The 25,000-nt window shown below is 40.1% G+C and overlaps 1 protein-coding gene and 1 long non-coding RNA gene across 2 annotated transcripts in view; both read right to left on the reverse strand.

Annotated features, from left to right (window-relative positions):
- Window positions 1–6,811, reverse strand: part of LOC145866935 (uncharacterized) — a 12,268-nt gene extending 5,457 nt beyond the window's left edge. The window contains exons 1-2 of the long non-coding RNA XR_014383172.1: window positions 6,449–6,811; window positions 1,751–1,924 (exon numbers count right to left, since the gene is read on the reverse strand). This is a non-coding gene — a long non-coding RNA (uncharacterized LOC145866935). The remainder of the gene's footprint in view (window positions 1–1,750; window positions 1,925–6,448) is intronic.
- A 9,068-nt stretch (window positions 6,812–15,879) lies between these two features.
- Window positions 15,880–21,971, reverse strand: LOC145866910 (NLR family CARD domain-containing protein 3-like). Its single transcript, XM_082970982.1, has 3 exons — window positions 21,948–21,971; window positions 20,662–21,824; window positions 15,880–20,235 (listed from the first exon to the last, which is right to left on the reverse strand). The coding sequence occupies exons 1-3, from the start codon at window positions 21,969–21,971 to the stop codon at window positions 20,010–20,012; spliced, it is 1,413 nt and encodes a 470-aa protein (XP_082827108.1). The 3' UTR covers window positions 15,880–20,009.
- Window positions 21,972–25,000: the final 3,029 nt, after the last annotated feature.

Genomic DNA, 25,000 nt, shown 5'->3' on the forward strand with positions numbered 1-25,000 from the left:
TGAATGGTGTCTGTGAGTATAACAGAACTCATATGGCAGGCAAAACCTGAGAAGATTCCATGCAGGAAGTGGCCTGTCTGACAAGTTGTGTTTCATCTTGGCTCTTTTTATTGAAGACTGAGGATCTTTGCTCTAACGTGACACTTCCTACGGCTCCCATAGGCTCTCAGAGCCCGGGAAAAAGCTGAACGATATCGAGGCAGCCTCTGGCTGAAACACATTATCGCTTTTGGCAATTGGCCGATCAGAGTATTATGGGCTTAGGCGCGTGCCCGAGTCGACCCCATGCTTTAATTTCTTTCGTCTGTTTACCTAAACGCAGATTACCGGTCGGAATATTATCGCTTTTTTATGAGAAAAATGGCATAAAAATAGATTTTAAACAGCGGTTGACATGCTTCGAAGTACGGTAATGGAATATTTAGCATTTTTTTGTCACGAATTGCGCCATGCTCGTAACCCTTCTTTACCCTTTCGGATAGTGTCTTGAACGCACGAACAAAACGCCGCTGTTTGGATATAACAATGGATTATTTTGAACCAAACCAACATTTGTTATTGAAGTAGAAGTCCTGGGAGTGCATTCTGACGAAGACAGCAAAGGTAATAACATTTTTCTTATAGTAAATCTGACTTTGGTGAGTACCACAATTGGTGGGTGTCTAAATAGCTAGCCCTGTAATGCCGGGCTATCTACTCAGAATATTGCAAAATGTGCTTTCACCGAAAAGCTATTTTAAAATCTGACATATTGAGTGCATAGAGGAGTTATGTATCTATAATTCTTAAAATAATTGTTATGCTTTTTGTGAACGTTTATCGTGAGTAATTTAGTAAATTCACCGGCAGTGTTCGGTGGGAATGCTAGTCACATGCTAGTCACATGCTAATGTAAAAAGCTGGTTTTTGATATAAATATGAACTTGATTGAACAAAACATGCATGTATTGTGTAACATAATGCCCTAGGTTTGTCATCTGATGAAGATCATCAAAGGTTAGTGCTGCATTTAGCTGTGGTTTGGGTTTATGTGACATTATATGCTAGCTTGAAAAATGGGTGTCTGATTATTTCTGGCTGGGTACTCTGCTGACATAATCTAATGTTTTGCTTTCGTTGTAAAGCCTTTTTGAAATCGGACAGTGTGGTTAGATTAACGAGAGTCTTGTCTTTAAAATGGTGTAAAATAGTCATATGTTTGAGAAATTGAAGTTTTTGCATTTTTGAGGTTTTTGAATAACGCGCCACAGGATTACACTGGCTGTTACGTAGGTGGGACGATTTGGTGCCACCTGCCCTAGAGAGGTTAAAGAAGTCATATGTTTCCTGACCAATTCACTCATAGTGTATTAAATTAGTCAAAAGTTTAGTATTTGGTTCCATATTCTTTGACTGCAATGACTACATCAAGCTAACCTCTCACCATTACCAATAACAGAGGATACAACAAAACATGCTAACCTCTCACCATTACCAATAACAGAGGATACAACAAAACATGCTAACCTCTCACCATTACCAATAACAGAGGATACAACAAAACATGCTAACCTCTCACCATTACCAATAACAGGCTACAACAAAACATGCTAACCTCTCACCATTACCAATAACAGAGTCTACAACAAAACATGCTAACCTCTCACCATTACCAATGACAGAGGCTACAACAAAACATGCTAACCTCTCACCATTACCAATAACAGAGACTACAACGAAACACTTGTTGACCAACTACAGGAATACTGACCTCAGAGTCTCCAGTCTGCAGTGTGGATCCTCCAGTCCAGCAGAGAGCAGTCTGACTCCTGAATCCTTCAGGTCATTGTTACTCAGGTCCAGCTCTCTCAGGTGTGAGGGATTTGAACTGAGAACTGAGGCCAACACTTTACAGGATGTGTCTGTGAGTTTACAGCCAGTGAGTCTGCCAACACAGAAGAAATACAATGACAGACAGGTTGTATTAAAATGATACGCTTAGCTTTCTCTGTTTACACTGTTACCCGTTTACAAATACTGTGTTGGGTTTGACCTCAGAGCTGAGACCAGAGAAGCACAGCCTTCCTCTGTGACTAGACAGCCTGACAGCCTGCAAAGAGTCAAATCATATTAAAACCACCCTGCTATTCTTTGGTGGTGAAAATAGTGGCAGTATATTTCTTCAACATATTCAGATACATCAGTGTCCTGAAACCTGCCATATCTATTCAGAAATGAATGTATCATATTATAAATTACAAATTAACAACGTTTTGCCTGCAGATAGAAACATGTATAGTACAAATATTTGCGTAGACTGGCCAGACCAGTTTAAAAGCAGTATCTGTCAAAAGACAGACAGTGAGGTATCAGATTTAGATTGTATTGAGTATACAGTCCACACCATATCTATTTTGACAGTGAAGATAACATTTTAAATGTGGCTCTAAACTCCAACAATTTGGATTTCAGATCAAATGTTTCATATGAGGTGACAGTATATAATGTCACCTTTTATTTGAGGATATTTTCATACATATCTGTTTCACCATTTAGAAAAATGAAAGCACTTTATGCATCTAGTCCCCCTATTTAAAGAAGTCATATGTTTCCTGACCAATTCACTCATAGTGTATTAAATTAGTCAAAAGTTTAGTATTTGGTCCCATATTCTTTGACTGCAATGACTACATCAAGCCTGTGACTGCCATGATTGAGAAAGATCATGAATAATAATGAGTGAGAGAGGTACAGAGGCTACAACAAAACATGCTAACCTCTCACCATTACCAATAACAGAGACTACAACAAAACATGCTAACCTCTCACCATTACCAATAACAGAGGCTACAACAAAACATGCTAACCTCTCACCATTACCAATAACAGAGGATACAACAAAACATGCTAACCTCTCACCATTACCAATAACAGAGGCTACAGCAAAACATGCTAACCTCTCACCATTACCAATAACAGAGGCTACAACAAAACATGCTAACCTCTCATTTCTTCAAAAAGCATAATGCATTAACAACATTACAGTTTAGGAGCAATTCAATCATCTTTTAAATATTATACCAATTAATTATAACAAATAAACTCAATACTTGGTTCAAACAAGGATATTACACAAACATACAGTCAATAATACAGTAGAAAAATAAGTCTATATACAATGTGAGCAAATGAAGTGAAATAAGGGAGGTAAAGGCAAAAAAAGGCCATGGTGGCAAAGTAAATACAATATAGCAAGTAAAACACTGGAATGGTAGATATGCATTGGAAGAAAGTGCAAAGTAGAAATAATGGGGAGCAAAGGAGCTAAATAAATAAATACAGTAGGGGAAGAGGTAGTTGGGGTAAATTATAGATGGGCAATGTACAGGTGCAGTGATCTGTGAGCTGCTCCTACAGCTGGTGCTTAAAGCTAGTGAGGGAGATAAGTGTTTCCAGTTTTAGAGATTTTTGTAGTTCGTTCCAGTCATTGGCAGCAGAGAACAGGAAGAAGAGGCGGCCGAAGGAGGAATTGGCTTTGGGGGTGACCAGGGAGATATACCTGCTGGAGCGCGTGCTACAGGTGGGTGCTGCTATGGTGACCAGCGAGCTGAGATAAGGAGGGACTTTACCTAGCAGGGTCTTGTAGATGACCTGGAGCCAGTGGGTTTGGCGACGAGTATGAAGCGAGGGCCAGACCACGAGAGCGTACAGGTCGCAGTGGTGGGTAGTACAGTGGGGGGAAAAAGTATTTGATCCCCTGCTGATTTTGTACGTTTGCCCACTTACAAAGAAATGATCAGTCTATAATTTTAATGGTAGGTTTATTTGAACAGTGAGAGACAGAATAACAGCAAAAAAATCCAGAAAAACACATGTCAAAAATGTTATACAATTATTTGCATTTTAATGAGGGAAATAAGTATTTGACCCCTCTGCAAAACATGACTTAGTACTTGGTGGCAAAACCCTTGTTGGCAATCACAGAGATCAGACGTTTCTTGTAGTTGGCCACCAGGTTTGCACACATCTCAGGAGGGATTTTGTCCCACTCCTCTTTGCAGATCTTCTCCAAGTCATTAAGGTTTCGAGGCTGACGTTTGGCAACTCGAACCTTCAGCTCCCTCCACAGATTTTCTATGGGATTAAGGTCTGGAGACTGGCTAGGCCACTCCAGGACATTAATGTGCTTCTTCTTGAGCCACTCCTTTGTTGCCTTGGCCATGTGTTTTGGGTCATTGTCATGCTGGAATACCCATCCACAACCCATTTTCAATGCCCTGGCTGAGGGAAGGAGGTTCTCACCCAAGATTTGACGGTACATGGCCCCGTCCATCGTCCCTTTGATGCGGTGAAGTTGTCCTGTCCCCTTAGCAGAAAAACACCCCCAAAGCATAATGTTTCCACCTCCATGTTTGACGGTGGAGATGGTGTACTTGGGGTCATAGGCAGCATTCCTCCTCCTCCAAACACGGCGAGTTGAGTTGATGTCAAAGAGCTCTATTTTGGTCTCATCTGACCACAACACTTTCACCAGTTGTCCTCTGAGTCATTCAGATGTTCATTGGCAAACTTCAGACGGGCATGTATATGTATTCTTGAGCAGGGGGACCTTGTGGGCGCTGCAGGATTTCAGTCCTTCACGGCGTAGTGTGTTACCAATTGTTTTCTTGGTGACTATGGTCCCAGCTGCCTTGAGATCATTGACAAGATCCTCCCGTGTAGTTCTGGGCTGATTCCTCACCGTTCTCATGATCATTGCAACTCCACGAGGTGAGATCTTGCATGGAGCCCCAGGCCGAAGGATATTGACAGTTCTTTTGTGTTTCTTCCATTTGCGAATAATCGCACCAAATGTTGTCACCTTCTCACCAAGCTGCTTGGCGATGGTCGTGTAGCCCATTCCAGCCTTGTGTAGGTCTACAATCTTGTCCCTGACATCCTTGGAGAGCTCTTTGGTCTTGGCCATGGTGGAGAGTTTGGAATCTGATTGATTGATTGCTTCTGTGGACAGGTGTCTTTTTTACAGGTAACAAGTTGCGGTTAGGAGCACTCCCTTTAAGAGTGTGCTCCTAATCTCAGCTCGTTACCTGTATAAAAGACACCTGGGAGCCAGAAATCTTTCTGATTGAGAGGGGGTCAAATACTTATTTCCCTCATTAAAATGCAAATCAATTTATAACATTTCTGACATGCGTTTTTCTGGATGTTTTTGTTGTTATTCTGTCTCTCACTGTTCAAATAAACCATTAAAATTATAGACTGATCCTTTCTTTGTCAGTGGGCAAACGTACAAAATCAGCAGGGGATCAAATACTTTTTTCCCCCACTGTATATGGGGCTTTGGTGACAAAACGGATGGCACTGTGATAGACTGCATTCAATTTATTGAGTAGGGTATTGGAGGCTATTTTGTAAATGACATCGCCGAAGTCGAGGATCGGTAGGATGGTCAGTTTTATAAGGGTATGTTTGGCCGCATGAGTGAAGGATGCTATGTTGTGAAATAGGAAGCCAATTCTAGATTTAACTTTGGATTGGATATGCTTATAGTGAGTCTGGAAGGAGAGTTTACAGTCTAACCAGACACCTAGGTATTTGTAGTTGTCCACAAGTCAGAAGCGTCCAGCGTTCTAAGTCAGAAGCGTCCAGAGTAGTGATGCTGGACGGGCGGGCAGGTGCAGGCAGCGATCGGTTGAAGAGCGTGCATTTAGTTTTACTTGTATTTAAGAACAGTTGGAGGCCACGGAAGGAGAGCTGTATGGCATTGAAGCTCGTCTGGAGGTTAGTTAATACAGTGTCCAAAGAAGGGCCAGAAGTATACAGAATAACACCAATAACAGAGGGGGCCTGATCTTTGTGCCTCTGTAACTTTCTCATTCATCATTATTCACGATTCATTCATGATTATTCATAATCATGGTAGCATCCACATGAATGTAGAAGTGTTCAGAAACATCTTCTATTCTTACTGACAATACAAGTGAAGTGACTCCAAAATGACAGGATATTATTCACCAATCAGTTTCTTTTTGGAAAAACATCATCCAAAACACAACCAAAACAAACTGAAAAATGAATTCAACAAGTTTGTAGAATCACAAGCTTGATGTAATCACTGCAGGCATGGAATATGGTACAACTACTAAACTTATGACTACTTTAATACAATATAAGTGAATTTGTCCAAATAATTAAGACTTCTTCAAATAGGAGAATTAAGTACAGAAAGTGCTTTAATTTGTAAATGGTAAAACAGCTATGTATGAAAATACCCTCAAATAAAAGGTGACATTCTGTACTGTCACCTAATATGAAACATCTCAAATCCAAAATGCTGGAGCATAGCACCAAATTTAAAACTGTAAGCTTCACTGTCCAAACACATCTGGTGTGGACTATGTGTGCCTGGTAAACACATGTGGATCTGGTGAACAGTTATCACTTGTTGACCAACTACAGGAATACTGACCTCAGAGTCTCCAGTTTACAGTGGGGATTATCCAGTCCAGCAGAGAGCAGCTTCACTCCTGAATCCTTCAGGTCATTGTTACTCAGGTACAGCTCTCTCAGGTGTGAGGGGTTTGACCTCAGAGCTGAGACCAGAGAAGCACAGCCTTCCTCTGTGACTAGACAGCCTGACAGCCTGCAAAGAGTCAAATCATATTAAAACCACACTGCTATTCTTTGGTGGTGAAAATAGTGGCAGTATAATTTTTCAACATTTTTCAGATATCAGTGTCCTGAAACCTGCCATATCTATTCGTAAATTAATGTATCATCATTAAAAATGACAAATGATCAAAGTATTGCCTGCAGATAGAAACATGTATAGTACAAATATTTGAGTAGACTGACCAGACCAGTTTAAAAGCAGTATCAGTCAAAAGACAGACAGTGAGGTATCAGATTTAGATTGTATTGAGTATACAGTCCACACCATAGCTATTTTGACAATGAAGCAAACATTTTAAATGTGGCTCTATACTCCAACATTTTGGATTTCAGATCAAATGTTTCATATGAGGTGACAGTATACAATGTCACCTTTTATTTGAGGATATTTTAATACATACAGTTGAAGTCAGAAGTTTACATACACCTTAGCCAAATACATTTAAACTCCATTTTTACAATTCCTGACATTTAATCCTAGTAAAAGTCCCCTGTCTTAGGTCAGTTAGGATCACCACTTTATTTTAAGAATGTGAAATGTCAGAATAATAGTAGAGAGAATTGATTTATTTCAGCTTTTATTTCTTTCATCACATTCCCAGTGGGTCAGAAGTTTACATACACTCAATTAGTATTTGGTAACATTGCCTTTAAATGGTTTAACTTGGGTTAAACGTGTCGGGTAGCCTTCTACAAGCTTCCCACAATAAGTTGGGTGAATTTTGGCCCATTCCTCCTGACAGAGCTGGTGTAACTGAGTCAGGTTTGTAGGCCTCTTGCTCGCACACGCTTTTTCAGTTCTGCCCACAAATTTTCTATAGGATTGAGGTCAAGGTTTTGTGATGGCCACTCCAATACCTTGACTTTGTTGTCCTTAATCCATTTTGCCACAACTTTGGAAGTATGCTTGGGGTCATTGTCCATTTGGAAGACCCATTTGTGACCAAGCTTTAACTTCCTGACTGATGTCTCGAGATGTTGCTTCAATATATCCACAATTTTCCTGCCTCATGATGCCATCTATTTTGTGAAGTGCGCCAGTCCCTCCTGCAGCAAAGCACCCCCACAACATGATGCTGCCACCGCCGTGCTTCACAGTTGGGATGGTATGATGGCTGTGTGGTCCCATGGTGTTTAGACTTGCGTACTATTGATTGAACGTGTTACCTTCAGGCGTTTGGAAATTGCTCCCAAGGATGAAGCAGACTTGTGGAGGTCTACAATTTTTTTTTCTGAGATGTTGGCTGATTCCTTTTCATTTTCCCATGATGTCAAGCAAAGAGGCACTGAGTTTGAAGGTAGGCCTTGAAATACATCCAAATTATGTCAATTAGTCTATCAGATGCTTCTAAAGCCATGACATAATTTTCTGGAATTTTCCAAGCTGTTTAAAGGCACAGTCAACTTAGTGTATGTAAACTTCTGACCCACTGGAATTGTGATACAGTGAATTATAAGTGAAATAATCTGTCTGTAATCAATTGTTTCAAAAATTACTTGTGTCATGCACAAGGTAGATGTCCTAACCGACTTGCCAAAACTATATAGTTTGTTAACAAGAAATTTGTGGAGAGGTTCAAAAACACGTTTTAATGACTCCAACCTAAGTGTATGTACACTTCCGACTTCAACTGTATGTGTTTCACGATTAAAAATTAAATTCTGATGATGCCATGATTAAGAAAAATCATGAATGAATCATGAATCTGAATGAGTGAGAAAGTTAAGAGGCTAAAACAAAACATGCTAACCTCTCACCATTACCAATAGCAGAGGCTACAACAAAACATGCTAACCTCTCACCATTACCAATAGCAGAGGCTACAACAAAACATGCTAACCTCTCACCATTACCAATAACAGAGGCTACAACAAAACATGCTAACCTCTCACCACTACCAATAACAGAGGCTACAACAAAACATGCTAACCTCTCACCAATACCAATAACAGAGACTACAACAAAACATGCTAACCTCTCACCATTACCAATAACAGAGGCTACAACAAAACATGCTAACCTCTCACCATTACCAATAACAGACGCTACAACAAAACATGCTAACCTCTCACCATTACCAATAACAGAGGCTACAACAAAACATGCTAACCTCTCACCATTACCAATAACAGAGGCTACAACAAAACATGCTAACCACTCACCATTACCAATAACAGAAGCTACAACAAAACATGCTAACCTCTCACCATTACCAATAACAGAGGCTACAACAAAACATGTGATCAGAATTCAGGTGACTGGGATCTGGAGAGTGAGCTGCGTTCAGGGGGATCTATGTGTTTGAGAGTGTGAGCTGGAAGCAGACGTTACACCATCCACCATTTTAATATTGGGCAAAACACAACCCAAAACACAACCAAAACAAACTGCAAAATCAATCAACGAGTTTGAGTCACAAGCTTGATGTAGTCGCTGCGTTCAAGGAATATCGGATCAAATACTCAACTTGTGACTACTTTAAGACACTATGAGTGAATTGGTCAGAAAACATATGACTTCTTTAAATAGGGGGACTAGATACATAAAGTGCTTTAATTTTTCTAAATGGTGAAACAGATATGTATGAAAATATCCTCAAATAAAAGGTGACATTATATACTGTCACCTCATATGAAACATTTGATCTGAAATCCAAAATGTTGGAGTTTAGAGCCACATTTAAAATGTTATCTTCACTGTCAAAATAGATATGGTGTGGACTGTATACTCAATACAATCTAAATCTGATACATGTACCAATAACAGGGGATACAACAAAACATGCTAACCTCTCACCATTACCAATTTATTTATTTATTTCACCTTTATTTAACCAGGTAGGCAAGTTGAGAACAAGTTCTCATTTACAATTGCGACCTGGCCAAGATAAAGCAAAGCAGTTCGACACATACAACACAGAGTTACACATGGAGTTAAACAAATGTAACCCTCTCACCAGGCTTGAATATGACTCTCACAACATTAACATATGTAGAGTATCTCAGCAGCATGGGATGTTAGGTGAGAAGGACATCTCCAATAAGAATTCCTATTGTAAACTATCTAGGGTTATGACAATAGGGTATTAACTTCAGATGAAATTATTATAGGTTTCTGTTATTGAATCAGGATAAACCATCCCATGCATTAAATTGAAACAATTAATGACTCCACCAAGGCAACATACATAACGTTCCATAGGTGTATTAAAACATTTTCAACCACAAATACATGTTCAGACACAACATCAAAAGAAATTTAAAAAATAATAAACCCCAATGAGTCGTGCACAACCCGTGTCCAAATTAAGCACCTCACATTGTGGTTACTCACTACTTGGTAGATATTCCCTCAGCGAAGTATGGCAGTTCCATGCAGGTTTCCTCACAAAGTCCAAGGCAAGCACAGCTACCCATGCAGACAGTACTCCTTAGCCGTAACCGATATCCCCATGGCAACACGAACTCGTTAAGCTTCCCAAGCAATTATCTCCCGGTGTCACACGATGCTAGGCTAACCTCTAGGCTGGCTAATACCTCCACGACGAGTCGGTAGCTTCAGTCTTTACTAAGTTTTAACTAAATTATAACAACTCTTTTATTAAATAAAACATGTATTTCCCTTCATGTCTTAGTAGCTATGGGTTTTGTTGTAGTTCTGTCGTCTTCTTTTATAATTTTTCTTCACCAACCGTCCTGAGGTAAAACGTCCATCCTTTCATCAACGTCTTTTCCCCTCCCGTTAACCAGGTCAACTCCCATTGGCCACAACTTAACAAGCGACCTTATTGGTCAAAACGTAAACTTCAAAGTAAAACAAACTATTCACTTATACATTAACCTGTTGGGTCTAGGGGGCAGCATTTGCACGTCTGGATAAAAAAAATGTACCCGATTTAATCTGGTTACTAATCCTACCCAGTAACTAGAATATGCATATACTTATTATATATGGATAGAAAACACTCTAAAGTTTCCAAAACTGTTTGAATGGTGTCTGTGAGTATAACAGAACTCATTTGGCAGGCAAAACCCTGAGACATTTTCTGACAGGAAGTGGATACCTGATGTGTTGTATTGAGTTTAAACCTATCCCATTGAAAAACACAGGGGTTTAGGAATATTTTGGCACTTCCTATTGCTTCCACTAGATGTCACCAGCCTTTACAAAGTGTTTTGAGTCTTCTGGAGGGAGATCTGACCGAACAAGAGCCATGGAACGGTGATGTCCCATTAGACACCTGGCGCGCTACTTCATGTTGGGTACCCTCGTTCCAATACGTTATAAAAGGCTATGCATTCGTCCACCTTGAATATTATTCATGTTCTGGTTAAAAAAGGCCCTAATGATTTATGCTATACAACGTTTGACATGTTTGAACGAACGGAAATATATTTTTTCCCCTCGTTCATGACGAGAAGTCCGGCTGGCTTACATCATGTGCTAACGAGACGGAGATTTTTGGACATAAATGATGAGCTTTTTTGAACAAAACTACATTCGTTATGGACCTGTGATACCTGGAAGTGACATCTGATGAAGAGAATCAAAGGTAATGGATTATTTACATAGTATTTTCGATTTTAGATCTCCCCAACATGACGTCTAGTCTGTATCGCAACGCGTATTTTTCTGGGCACAGTGCTCAGATTATTGCAAAGTGTGATTTCCCAGTAAGGTTATTTTTAAATCTGGCAAGTTGATTGCGTTCAAAAGATGTAAATCTATAATTCTTTAAATGACAATATAATATTTTACCAATGTTTTCTAATTTTAATTATTTAATTTGTGACGCTGACTTGACTGCCGGTTATTGGAGGGAAACGATTTCCTCAACATCAATGCCATAGTAAAACGCTGTTTTTGTATATAAATATGAACTTGATAGAACTAAAAATGCATGCATTGTCTAACATAATGTCCTAGGAGTGTCATCTGATGGAGATTGTAAAAGGTTAGTGTATCATTTTAGCTGGTTTTATGGTTTTGGTGACCCTGTCTTTGACTTGACAAAACATTACACACAACTCTTGTAAATGTACTGTCCTAACATACTCTAAATTTATGCTTTCGCCGTAAAACCTTTTTGAAATCGTAAAACGTGGTTAGATTAAGGAGATGTTTATCTTTCAAATGGTGTAACATAGTTGTATTTTTGAAAAATTTGAATTTTGACATTTATTTGGATTCAAATTTGCCGCTCTTGAAATGCACCTGCTGTTGATGGAGTGCACCACGGGTGGCACGCTAGCGTCCCACCTAGCCCCAAGAGGTTAAATAAATATTTCTTCAAAAAGCATAATGCATTAACAACATTACAGTTTAGGAGCAATTCAATCATCTTTTAAATATAATACCAATTAATTATAACAAATAAACTCAACACTTGGTTCAAACAAGGATATTACACAAACATACAGTCAATAATACAGTAGAAAAATAAGTCTATATACAATGTGAGCAAATGAAGTGAAATAAGGGAGGTAAAGGCAAAAAAAGGCCATGGTGGCAAAGTAAATACAATATAGCAAGTAAAACACTGGAATGGTAGATATGCAGTGGAAGAAAGTGCAAAGTAGAAATAATGGGGAGAAAAGGAGCTAAATAAATAAATACAGTAGGGGAAGAAGTAGTTGGGCTAAATTATAGATGGGCTATGTACAGGTGCAGTAATCTGTGAGCTGCTCTGACAGCTGGTGCTTAAAGCTAGTGAGGGAGATAAGTGTTTCCAGTTTTAGAGATTTTTGTAGTTCGTTCCAGTCATTGGCAGCAGAGAACTGGAAGAAGAGGCGGCCGAAGGAGGAATTGGCTTTGGGGGTGACCAGAGAGATATACCTGCTGGAGCGCGTGCTACAGGTGGGTGCTGCTATGGTGACCAGTGAGCTGAGATAAGGGGGGACTTTACCTAGCAGGGTCTTGTAGATGACCTGGAGCCAGTGGGTTTAGCAACGAGTATGAAGCGAGGGCCAGACAACGAGAGCGTACAGGTCGCAGTGGTGGGAAGTACAGTGGGGGAAAAAAGTATTTGATCCCCTGCTGATTTGGTACGTTTGCCCACTGACAAAGAAATGATCAGTCTATAATTTTAATGGTAGGTTTATTTGAACAGTGAGAGACAGAATAACAGCAAAAAAATCAAGAAAAACACATGTCAAAAATGTTATACAATTATTTGCATTTTAATGAGGGAAATAAGTATTTGACCCCTCTGCAAAACATGACACAGTACTTGGTGGCAAAACCCTTGTTGGCAATCACAGAGGTCAGACGTTTCTTGTAGTTGGCCACCAGGTTTGCACACATCTCAGGAGGGATTTTGTCCCACTCCTCTTTGCAGATCTTCTCCAAGTCATTAAGGTTTCGAGGCTGACGTTTGGCAACTCGAACCTTCTGCTCCCTCCACAGATTGTCTATGGGATTAAGGTCTGGAGACTGGCTAGGCCACTCCAGCACCTTAATGTGCTTCTTCTTGAGCCACTCCTTTGTTGCCTTGGCCGTGTGTTTTGGGTCATTGTCATGCTGGAATACCCATCCACAACCCATTTTCAATGCCCTGGCTGAGGGAAGGAGGTTCTCACCCAAGATTTGACGGTACATGGCCCCGTCTATCGTCCCTTTGATGCAGTGAAGTTGTCCTGTCCCCTTAGCAGAAAAACACCCCCAAAACATAATGTTTCCACCTCCATGTTTGACGGTGGAGATGGTGTTCTTGGGGTCATAGGCAGCAATCCTCCTCCTCCAAACACGGCGAGTTGAGTTGATGTCAAAGAGCTCCATTTTAGTCTCATCTGACCACAACATTTTCACCCAGTTGTCCTCGGAATCATTCAGATGTTCATTGGCAAACTTCAGACGGGCATGTATATGTGCTTTCTTGAGCAGGGGGACCTTGCGGGCGCTGCAGGATTTCAGTCCTTCACGGCGTAGTGTGTTACCAATTGTTTTCTTGGTGACTATGGTCCCAGCTGCCTGACATCCTTGGAGAGCTCTTTGGTCTTGGCCATGGTGGAGAGTTTGGAATCTGATTGATTGATTGCTTCTGTGGACAGGTGTCTTTTTTTACAGGTAACAAGTTGCGGTTAGGAGCACTCCCTTTAACCTGTTTAGGATAGGGGGCAGTATTTTCACGGCCGGATAAAAAACATACCCTATTTAATCTGGTTATTACTCCTGCCCAGAAACTAGAATATGCATATAATTGTTTGATTTGGATAGAAAACACCCTAAAGTTTCTAAAACTGTTTGAATGGTGTCTGTGAGTATAACAGAACTCATATGGCAGGCCAAAACCTGAGAAGATTCTAAACAGGAAGTGCCCTGTCTGACCATTTCTTGGCCTTCTATAGCCTCTTTATCGAAAACAGAGGATCTCTGCTGTAACGTGACATTTTCTAAGACTCCCATAGGCTCTCAGAAGGTGCCAGAACGTTGAATGATGACTGCAGTCCCTGGCTGAAAAACAGTAGCGCATTTGGATAGTGGTCGATGTGAGAACAATGAAACGGGCGAGCGCATGCACGTGAAGAGTCCATTTTACATTTTCAGTCTTTGAACGAAAACGACGTCTCCCGGTCGGAATATTATCGCTAATTTACGAGAAAAATCGCATAAAAATTGATTTTAAACAGCGTTTGATATGCTTCGAAGTACGGTAATGGAATATTTTATATTTTCAATTTTTTTGTCAAGATATGCGCCGGCGCGTCACCCTTTGGATAGTGTCTTGAACGCAAGAACAAAACGCCGCTATTTGGATATAACTATGGATTATTTGGAACCAAAACAACATTGGGTGTAATCTAGAAGTCCTGGGAGTGCATTCTGACAAAGAACAGCAAAGGTAATCCAATTTTTCTTATAGTAAATCTGAGTATGGTGAGTGCCAAACTTGGTGCGTGTCAAAATAGCTAGCCAGGATGGCCGGGCTATCTACTCAGAATATTGCAAAATGTGCTTTCACCGAAAAGCTATTTTAAAATCGGACATAGCGATTGCATAAAGGAGTTCTGTATCTGTAATTCTTTAAATAATTGTTATGTTTTTTGTGAACGTTTATCGTGAGTAATTTAGTAAATTCACCGGAAGTTTCGGTAGGTATGCTAGTTCTGAACGTCACATGCTAATGTAAAAAGCTGTTTTTTGATATAAATATGAACTTGATTGAACAAAACATGCATGTATTGTATAACATAATGTCCTAGGAGTGTCATCTGATGAAGATCATCAAAGGTTAGTGCTGCATTTAGCTGTGGTTTTGTTTTTTGTGACATATATGCTAGCTTGAAAAATGGGTGTGAATTATTTCTGGCTGGGTACTCTCCTGAAATAATCTAATGTTTTGCTTTTGTTGTAAAGCCTTTTTGAAATCGGACAATGTGGTTAGATAAAGGAGAGTCTTGTCTTTAAAATGGTGTAAAATAGTCATATGTTTGGGATTTTTGAGGACTTTGTAATTCGCGCCACACCATATCATTGGATATTGGAGCGGTGTTCCGCTAGCGGAACATCTAGATGTAAGAGGTTTTAAGAGTGTGCTCCTAATCTCAGCTCGTTACCTGTATAAAAGACACCTGGGAGCCAGAAATCTTTCTGATTGAGAGGGGGTCAAATACTTATTTCCCTCATTAAAATGCAAATCAATTTATAACATTTCTGACATGCGTTTTTCTGGATGTTTTTGTTGTTATTCTGTCTCTCACTGTTCAAATAAACCATTAAAATTATAGACTGATCCTTTCTTTGTCAGTGGGCAAACGTACAAAATCAGCAGGGGATCAAATGCTTTTTTCCCCCACTGTATATGGGGCTTTGGTGACAAAATAGATGGCACTGTGATAGACTGCATCCAATTTATTGAGTAGGGTATTGGAGGCTATTTTGTAAATGACATCGCCGAAGTCGAGGATCAGTAGGATCGTCAGTTTATAAAGGTATGTTTGGCAGCATGAGTGAAGGATGCTATGTTGCGAAATAGGAAGCCAATTCTAGATTTAATTTTGGATTGGAGATGCTTATAGTGAGTCTGGAAGGAGAGTTTACAGTCTAACCAGACACCTAGGTATTTGTAGTTGTCCACATATTCTAAGTCAGAACCGTCCAGAGTAGTGATGCTGGACAGGCGGGCAGGTGCAGGCAGCGATCGGTTGAAGAGCATGCATTTAGTTTTACTTGTATTTAAGAGCAGTTGGAGGCCACGGAAGGAGAGTTGTATGGCATTGAAGCTCGTCTGGAGGTTAGTTAATACAGTGTCCAAAGAAGGGCCAGAAGTATACAGAATAACACCAATAACAGAGGGGGTCTGATCTTTGTGCCTCTGTAACTTTCTCATTCATCATCATTCACGATTCATTCATGATTATTCATAATCATGGTAGCATCCACATGAATGTAGAAGTGTTCAGAAACATGTAATATTCTTACTGACAATACAAGTGAAGTGACTCCAAAATGACAGGACATTATTCACCATTCAGTTTCTATTAGGAAAAACATCATCCAAAACACAACCAAGACAAACTGCAAATGCATTCAACAAGTTAGTAGAATCACAAGCTTGATGTTATCACTGCAGGCATGGAACTAAATACTAAACTTATGACAACTTTAATACAATATAAGTGAATTTGTCCGAATATGTACAACTTTTTCAAATGGGAGAACTAAATACATAAGGTGCTTTCCTTTCTTAACAGTAACACAGCTATGTATGAAAATACCCTCAAATAAAAGGTGACATTCTGTACTGTCACCTAATAAGAAACATTCTACCTCATATCCAAAATGCTGGAGCATAGCACCACATTTAAAACTGTAAGCTTCACTGTCCAAACACATATGGTGTGGACTATGTGTGCCTGGTAAACACATGTGGATCTGGTGAACAGTTATCACTTGTTGACCAACTACAGGAATACTGACCTCAGAGTCTCCAGTTTACAGTGGGGATTCCCCAGTCCAGCAGAGAGCAGCTTCACTCCTGAATCCTTCAGGTCATTGTTACTCAGGTCCAGCTCTCTCAGGTGTGAGGGGTTTGAACTGAGAACTGAGACCAGAGAATCACAGCCTTCCTCTGTGACTCCACAGCCTGACAGCCTGCAAAGAGTCAAATCATATTAAAATCACACTGCTATGCTTTGATGGTGAAAATAGTGGCAGTATCATTTTTCAACATATTCAGATATCAGTGTCCTGAAACCTTCCATATCTATTCGTAAATGAATGTATCATCATTAAAAATGACAAATTATCAAAGTTTTGCCTGCAGATAGAAACATGTATAGTACAAATATTTGAGTAGACTGACCAGACCAGTTTAAAAAGCAGTATCAGTCAAAAGACAGACAGTGAGGTATCAGATTTAGATTGTATTGAGTATACAGTCCACACATATCTATTTTGACAGTGAAGATAACATTTTAAATGTGGCTCTATACTCCAACATTTTGGATTTCAGATCAAATGTTTCATATGAGGTGACAGTATACAATGTCACCTTTTATTTGAGGATATTTTAATACATACAGTTGAAGTCAGAAGTTTACATATACCTTAGCCAAATACATTTAAACTCAATTTTTACAATTCCTGACATTTAATCCTAGTAAAAGTCCCCTGTCTTAGGTCAGTTAGGATCACCACTTTATTTTAAGAATGTGAAATGTCAGAATAATAGTAGAGAGAATGATTTATTTCAGCTTTTATTTCTTTCATCACATTCCCAGTGGGTCAGAAGTTTACATACACTCAATTAGTATTTGGTAGAATTGCCTTTAAATGGTTTAACTTGGGTTAAACGTTTCGGGTAGCCTTCCACAAGCTTCCCACAATAAGTTGGGTGAATTTTGTCCCATTCCTCCTGACAGAGCTGGTGTAACTGAGTCAGGTTTGTAGGCCTCCTTGCTCACACACGCTTTTTAATTCTGGCCACAAATGTTCTATAGTATTGAGGTCAGGGCTTTGTGATGGCCACTCCAATACCTTGACTTTGTTGTCCTTAAGCCATTTTGCCACAACTTTGGAAGTATCGTTGGGGTCATTTTCCATTTGGAAGACCCATTTGTGACCAAGCTTTAACTTCCTGACTGATGTCTCGAGATGTTGCTTCAATATATCCACAATTTTCCTGCCTCATGATGCCATCTATTTTGTGAAGTGCACCAGTCCCTCCTGCAGCAAAGCACCCCCACAACATGATGCTGCCACCGCCGTGCTTCACAGTTGGGATGGTATGATGGCTGTGTGGTCCCATGGTGTTTAGACTTGCGTACTATTGATTGAACGTGTTACCTTCAGGCGTTTGGAAATTGCTCCCAAGGATGAAGCAGACTTGTGGAGGTCTACAATCTTTTTTTCTGAGATTTTGGCTGATTCCTTTTCTTTTTCCCATGATGTCAAGCAAAGAGGCACTGAGTTTGAAGGTAGGCCTTGAAATACATCCAAATTATGTCAATTAGTCTATCAGATGCTTCTAAAGCCATAACATCATTTTCTGGAATTTTCCAAGCTGTTTAAAGGCACAGTCAACTTAGTGTATGTAAACTTCTGACCCACTGGAATTGTGACACAGTGAATTATAAGTGAAATAATCTGTCTGTAAACAATTGTTTCAAAAATTACTTGTGTCATGCACAAAGTAGATGTCCTAACCGACTTGCCAAAACTATAGTTTGTTAACAAGAAATTTGTGGAGTGGTTGAAAAACACGTTTTAATGACTCCAACCTAAGTGTATGTACACTTCCGACTTCAACTGTATGTGATTCACGATTAAAAACGAAATTCTGATGATGCCATGATTAAGAAGAATCATGAATGAATCATGAATCATAATGAGTGAGAAAGTTACAGAGGCCACAACAAAACATGCTAACCTCTCACCATTACCAATAACAGAGGCTACAACAAAACATGCTAACCTCTCACCATTACCAATAACAGAGACTACAAGAAAACATACTAACCTCTCACCATTACCAATAACAGAGGCTACACAAACATGCTAACCTCTTACCATTACCAATAACAGAGGCTACAACAAAACATGCTAACCTCTCACCATTACCAATAACAGAGGCTACAACAAAACATGCTAACCTCTCACCATTAGCAATAAAGGAGGCTACAACAAAACATGCTAACCTCTCACCATTACCAATAACAGAGGCTACAACAAAACATGCTAACCTCTCACCATTACCAATAACAGAGGCTACAACAAAACATTCTTACCTCTCACCATTACCAATAACAGAGGCTACAACAAAACATGCTAACCTCTCACCATTACCAATAACAGAGGCTACAACAAAACATGCTAACCTCTCACCATTACCAATAACAGAGGATACAACAAAACATGCTAACCTCTCACCATTACCAATAACAGAGGATACAACAACACATGCTAACCTCTCACCATTACCAATAACAGAGGCTACAACAAAACATGCTAACCTCTCACCATTACCAATAACAGTGGATACAACAAAACATGCTAACCTCTCACCATTACCAATAACAGAGGGGGTTTGATCTTTGTGCCTCCGTTTCTCATTTATCATCATTCATGATTCATTCATGGTTATTCATAATCATGGTAGCATCCACATGAATGTAGAAGTCACTGACAATAGAAGTGAAGTGACTCCAAAATGACAGGACATTATTTACTAATCAGTATCCATTAGGAAAAACATCATCCAAAACACAACCAAGACCAACTGCTAATGAATTCAACAAGTTAGTAGAATCACAAGCCTCACTGCAGGTGTCAGGAATCCCGCTTCCTGAGTCTGTTTCTGCCTGAGCTGACTGTTTTTTGTTTGGTGTCTAAGGGTGCGTTCAGAAACCTATCTGGTTGCTAGGCGACGAAGTTAGGCGGGAGATCTAGTGATTACCATACACCTGCATCTCATCAACCTTCTGCACACCTGGTCCTGATCATCACCTCTTCATAAGCCCTGAGCTGACATCCATTCCCTGCTGGATCGTTAGCAACGAACAGCCTCATGTTTCCTGAGCTAGTCTTGTTGTTTTGTTCTTGTTACTGGTTACTCTGTCTACAGTCATCCTCCCGGAACATTCAACTCCCTTGCCTGGCCGTCGGTGGATACAGTGACGTCATTGAATCCACCCATCTACTCTCATCAACTCACTTCCGCTGCCGCTCCGTCTCCTGGATCACTCAAATTACACATCAAGACTACCAATAAATAGTCACCTTCATTTTACTCACCTGGTCTGCTTCTGGGTTCTGTCTTAGAGAAACGTGACAGCAGGCATGGAATATGGGACAACATGCTAAACTTATGACTACTTTAATACACTATAAGTAATATGTCCGAATAATTACGACTTTTTCAAATGGGAGAACTACATGCATAAAGTACTTTCATATCTGATAATACTGACCTCAGAGTCTCCAGTTTACAGTGGGGATTCCCCAGTACAGCAGAGAGCAGCTCCACTCCTGAATCCTTCAGGTCATTGTTACTTAGGTCCAGATCTCTCAGGTGTGAGGGGTTTGAACTGAGAACTGAGGCCAACACTTTACAGGATGTGTCTGTGAGTTTACAGCCAGTGAGTCTGCAAACACAGAAGAAATACAATGACAGACAGGTTGTATTAAAATGATACGCTTAGCTTTCTCTGTTTACGCTGTTACCCATTTACAAATAATGTGTTGGGTTTGACCTCAGAGCTGAGACCAGAGAAGCACAGCCTTCCTCTGTGACTCCACAGCCTGACAAAGAGATCATGACTTCAAACACATTGTTAATTTAGTGTAGAAGGACAATGGCAGATGCATTTGGTTAATTCTCCCAAACAACATATAGATTCTTCTTCTGTCTCCTAGAGTTGTATGGTCATATTGTTATACTAATGTGAAAATCAATGCATTTATTCAATGTTTTCAATATAATATTAAACACATATTATAATGCATATTTTTCTTTAACCTGAATATTTCTTCCTGATGATTAGTTTTTATATGTCATTTTATGTACTCACAGAAATGCACTGGAGTCTTTGAACACTGGCAGCAGCCTCAGAAGACCTTCCTCTGATCTGGAGTATTTCTTCAGGTCAAACACATCCAGCTCCTTTTCTGAAGTCAGCAACACAAAGACCAGAGCTGACCACTGTGCAGGTGACAGGTTGGGTTTTGAGACACTTCCTGAGCTCAGGTAGCTTTGGATCTCCTCCACTAGAGAATGGTCATTCAGTTCATTCAGACAGTGGAACAGATTGATGCACCTCTCTGGAGAGGGATTCTCCCTGATCTTCTCCTTGATGTAGTTCACTGTGTCTTCATGGGTCTTTGAGCTACTTCTTGTCTTTGTCAGTAGACCTCGTAAGTGCTTCTGATTGGACTTCAGTGAGAGGCCCAGAAGGAAGCGGAGGAAAAGGTCCAGGTTTCCCATCTCACTGTGTAAGGCTTTATCCACAGCACTCTTGTAGAAAGAAACTTCAGGCTTTCTGAACAGCGCAGAAAGGTTCCTGGATGTTGATTGTGGTTTGTCCATTAGATTCTCATTGTTGTTGATGAATGAGAGGAACACATATACAGCAGCCAGAAACTCCTGAATGCTCAGATGCACGAAGCAGTACACCTTGTCCTGGTACAGAACACATTCCTCTTTAAAGAGCTGTGTGCACAATCCTGAGTACACCGAGGCTTCATTGACATCAATGCCAGCCTCTTTCAGGTCTTCTTCATAGAAAATCAGATTGCCATTCACAAGCTGTTGAAAAGCCAGTTTTCCCAGTGACAGAATGCTCTCTTTATTCCAGTGTGGACCTGTCTCTTCTTCCCCAAGATACTTTTCATCCTTCTGTTTGGTATAAAACTCCACAAGGTGTGTGTACATCTCAGTCAGAGTCTTGGGCATCTCTTCTCTCTTATGTTTCAGCATGTGTTCGAGGACTGTTGCAGAAATCCAACAGAAGACTGGAATGTGGCACATGATGTGGAGGCTCCTTGATGTCTTTATGTGTGAGAGGATTCTGCTGGCCAGGTCCTCATCACTGAATCTCTTTCTGAAGTACTCCTCCTTCTGTGGGTCATTGAACCCTCGTACCTCTGTCACCTGGTCAACACACCCTGAAGGGATCTTATTGGCTGCTGCAGGTCGGGTAGTTATCCAGAGGAGAGCAGAGGGAAGCAGATTTCCCTTGATGAGATTTGTCAGCAGAACATCCACTGAGGTTGACTCTGTGACGTCCCAACAGATCTTGTTCTTCTGGAAGTCTAGGGGCAGTCGGCACTCATCCAGACCATCAAAGATGAACACAACTTTGTACTTGTCGAAGTTTGACATTCCTGATTGTTTGGTTTCCATTGAAAAGTGATTAAGAAGTTCAATCAAAGTGTGTTTGTCCCCTTTCATCAAATTCAGCTCCCGGAAAGGGAATGAAAATATAAATTGGACATCCTGATTTGCTTTTCCTTCAGCCCAGTCCAGAATGAACTTCTGCACAGAGACTGTTTTTCCAATGCCAGCGACTCCCTTTGTCAGCACAGTTCTGATGAGTTTGTCTTGTCCAGTTAAGGGTTTGAAGATGTCGTTACATTTGATTGCAGTCTCTGGTCTTGCTTGTTTCCTGGTTGTTGTCTCAATCTGTCTCAGCTCATGTTCATTATTGACCTCTCCTGTTCCTCCCTCTGTGATGTAGAGCTCTGTGTAGATCTGATTGAGAAGTGTTGGGTTTCCTTGTTTAGCGATCCCCTCAAATACACATTGAACCTTCTTCTCTAGATTAGATTTGAGTTCACGTTGGCAAATCACAGCAAGCTCATCTGAATGAAGAAATAACACAGAGGATATTAATATTACGTCTGTTTTAATGCCTACAGTATTGTAGGACTGTTATAACATTTTAAATCATAATCATTTATTCTCTTAACTGTCTATATAAATGTGTAAATGTTTTCATAATGCATTACAGACTGGTGTGACTGATTATATTATTATTGGTATTATTGATGGTATTATTAATGTTGTCTCTCTCTCTCTCTCTAAATTAATCAACACAACACATCCCTGCTGCAACTTGATGAGGTCACTAGGTGTTGTGTTAAGGCTGCTACAATATCATTGAGTTACACAGCTACTTTAGCTGTACTTTAGCCACAGCTTTTAAATGTTATAAAACAGCATTCATCATGAGGCAGACAGATCTTACATTTCTCCAGTGTGTCAGCAAGCTCCTTCTGGTTCATTTTCCTCAGGACGTGCAGTGTGATCTTCAGAGCCCCCTCTCTGGCACTGCTCTCCTGCTTCTCATCTTCAGCATCCACCACTTCCTTATCCTGCTTCTGACTCTCATAGCCTTCTGGGAGTTCTGGACTAAGAATCCTCTTGAACATCTTCAGCTCGTTCTTCACAAATGTCGTCATTTTCTCTTCAAGCAACTGAAATAAATCAAGTAAATAAGTTAAGCAAGAGAAGAAATGCTTTCTCATTAACACATTAATGAATAATTGACAGATCAACTTTACTTGAAGTAAACAAAAACAAATGTTCATAACAGGATCACATACACTGAATATAGAGTCCAGGTCTGTTTGATGACTCTGGGAAGACTGACCACTGAGAATCTCTGACTCTGATCTCTCCTGTTGGTTTCTGTGGACAAAACATGAGATTACAGTACACACACACACACACACACACACACACACACACACACACACACACACACACACACACACACACACACTGTTTTAGGACTATGAAAATGGACTAAAGTATTAGCCTATGGATTATGAAAACAACCAAAAGAAATGTGAAAATGGGAGAGGAGAAATGACTAGAGACAGTGTTGTTTAACTCACTGACCATGACCCATGAGTTCTTCTTACCTTTGTTCAGTAGAAAAGTCTCCCTCTCTAAACTTCATAGGAGGATCCATAGACTGGTCACTCTTCATGGACACACAGCTGGGTACAGGGGAGGCTGGTCTCTCCTGCTTGATTGGTCTTCAACACAACAGAGACAAACATTACATCTCTCATCTACTCTGATCTCAGATGGGGAAACAAGTGTTTCATTCCAAAATGCTATATATCCATTTTCAGAAATGTTGGGAAATGTAATTTTATTGTTTAAAGAAATTATTAAACCACTGCAAGGCTTTATAAAGGCTTCTAACGTTTGTAATTTCCACTTCAAAATGTCAGACTTGATTTGATGAAAAAAATGGATCAACCACTACAAAAAATGTCCCTTAATTTACAATCCACACGAACAAACACATTTGCTGCTGTTTTCCTGCTGTGAGAAACTGGGTCAAATTAAGAGATGGCATCTGTAAGTGCATTCATCTAAAGATATCTAGGTGAGACAACCACATATCACAGTCAAATATACAGGATACCAACATTCCATTCCTGTTAAACAATGGATATACAGCATTTAGCAACAAAACACATTTTCACACACACATCTAAAATCTTGAACAGTTATATAGAATGTACCCATAAGAAATACCTTCTGATTAACAAACGTTTTAGAATATACATTCTTAAACAAAATAGTCAGCTCACCTCTTAGCTTTGGTATCATGTCCCCCAGAGACACTCATTTTAGAGGCAGGACCCCCCTCCTCTCTCTCCCCAGAGAGACTCATTTTAGAGGCAGGACCCCCCTCCTCTCTCTCCCCAGAGAGACTCATTTTAGAGGCAGGACCCCCCTCCTCTCTCTCCCCAGAGACACTCATTTTAGAGACAGGACCACTAAACAGAGATCCAGCATGTTGGTTGTGGTTAACACAGTGACCCCTAAACAGAGATCCAGCATGTTGGTTGTGGTTAACACAGTGACAACTAAACAGAGATCCAGCATGTTGGTTGTGGTTAACACAGTGACAACTAAACAGAGATCCAGCATGTTGGTTGTGGTTAACACAGTGACAACTAAACAGAGATCCAGCATGTTGGTTGTGGTTAACACAGTGACAACTAAACAGAGATCCAGCATGTTGGTTGTGGTTAACACAGTGACAACTAAACAGAGATCCAGCATGTTGGTTGTGATTAACACAGTGACAACTAAACAGAGATCCAGCATGTTGGTTGTGGTCAACACAGTGACAACTAAACAGAGATCCAGCATGTTGGTTGTGGTTAACACAGTGACAACTAAACAGAGATCCAGCATGTTGGTTGTGGTTAACACAGTGACAACTAAACAGAGATCCAGCATGTTGGTTGTGGTTAACACAGTGACCCCTAAACAGAGATCCAGCATGTTGGTTGTGGTTAACACAGTAACAACTAAACAGAGATCCAGTATGTTGGTTGTGGTTAACACAGTGACAACTAAACAGAGATCCAGCATGTTGGTTA

The sequence above is a fragment of the Salmo salar genome, unplaced genomic scaffold, assembly GCF_965601325.2.
Source record: "Salmo salar unplaced genomic scaffold, fSalSal1 ptg000136l, whole genome shotgun sequence".
NCBI lineage: Eukaryota > Metazoa > Chordata > Actinopteri > Salmoniformes > Salmonidae > Salmo > Salmo salar.

Coding starts and splice junctions, on each gene's coding strand:
- LOC145866910 (XM_082970982.1), bottom strand. CDS start 21,971: ATGTCAAACTTCGACAAGTACAAA. Junction 21,825..21,947: donor CAAACTTCGACAAGTACAAA/GTTGTGTTCATC, acceptor AATCTCATCAAG/GGAAATCTGCTTCCCTCTGC. Junction 20,236..20,661: donor AAAGACTCCAGTGCATTTCT/GTGAGTACATAA, acceptor CTGTGTTTGCAG/ACTCACTGGCTGTAAACTCA.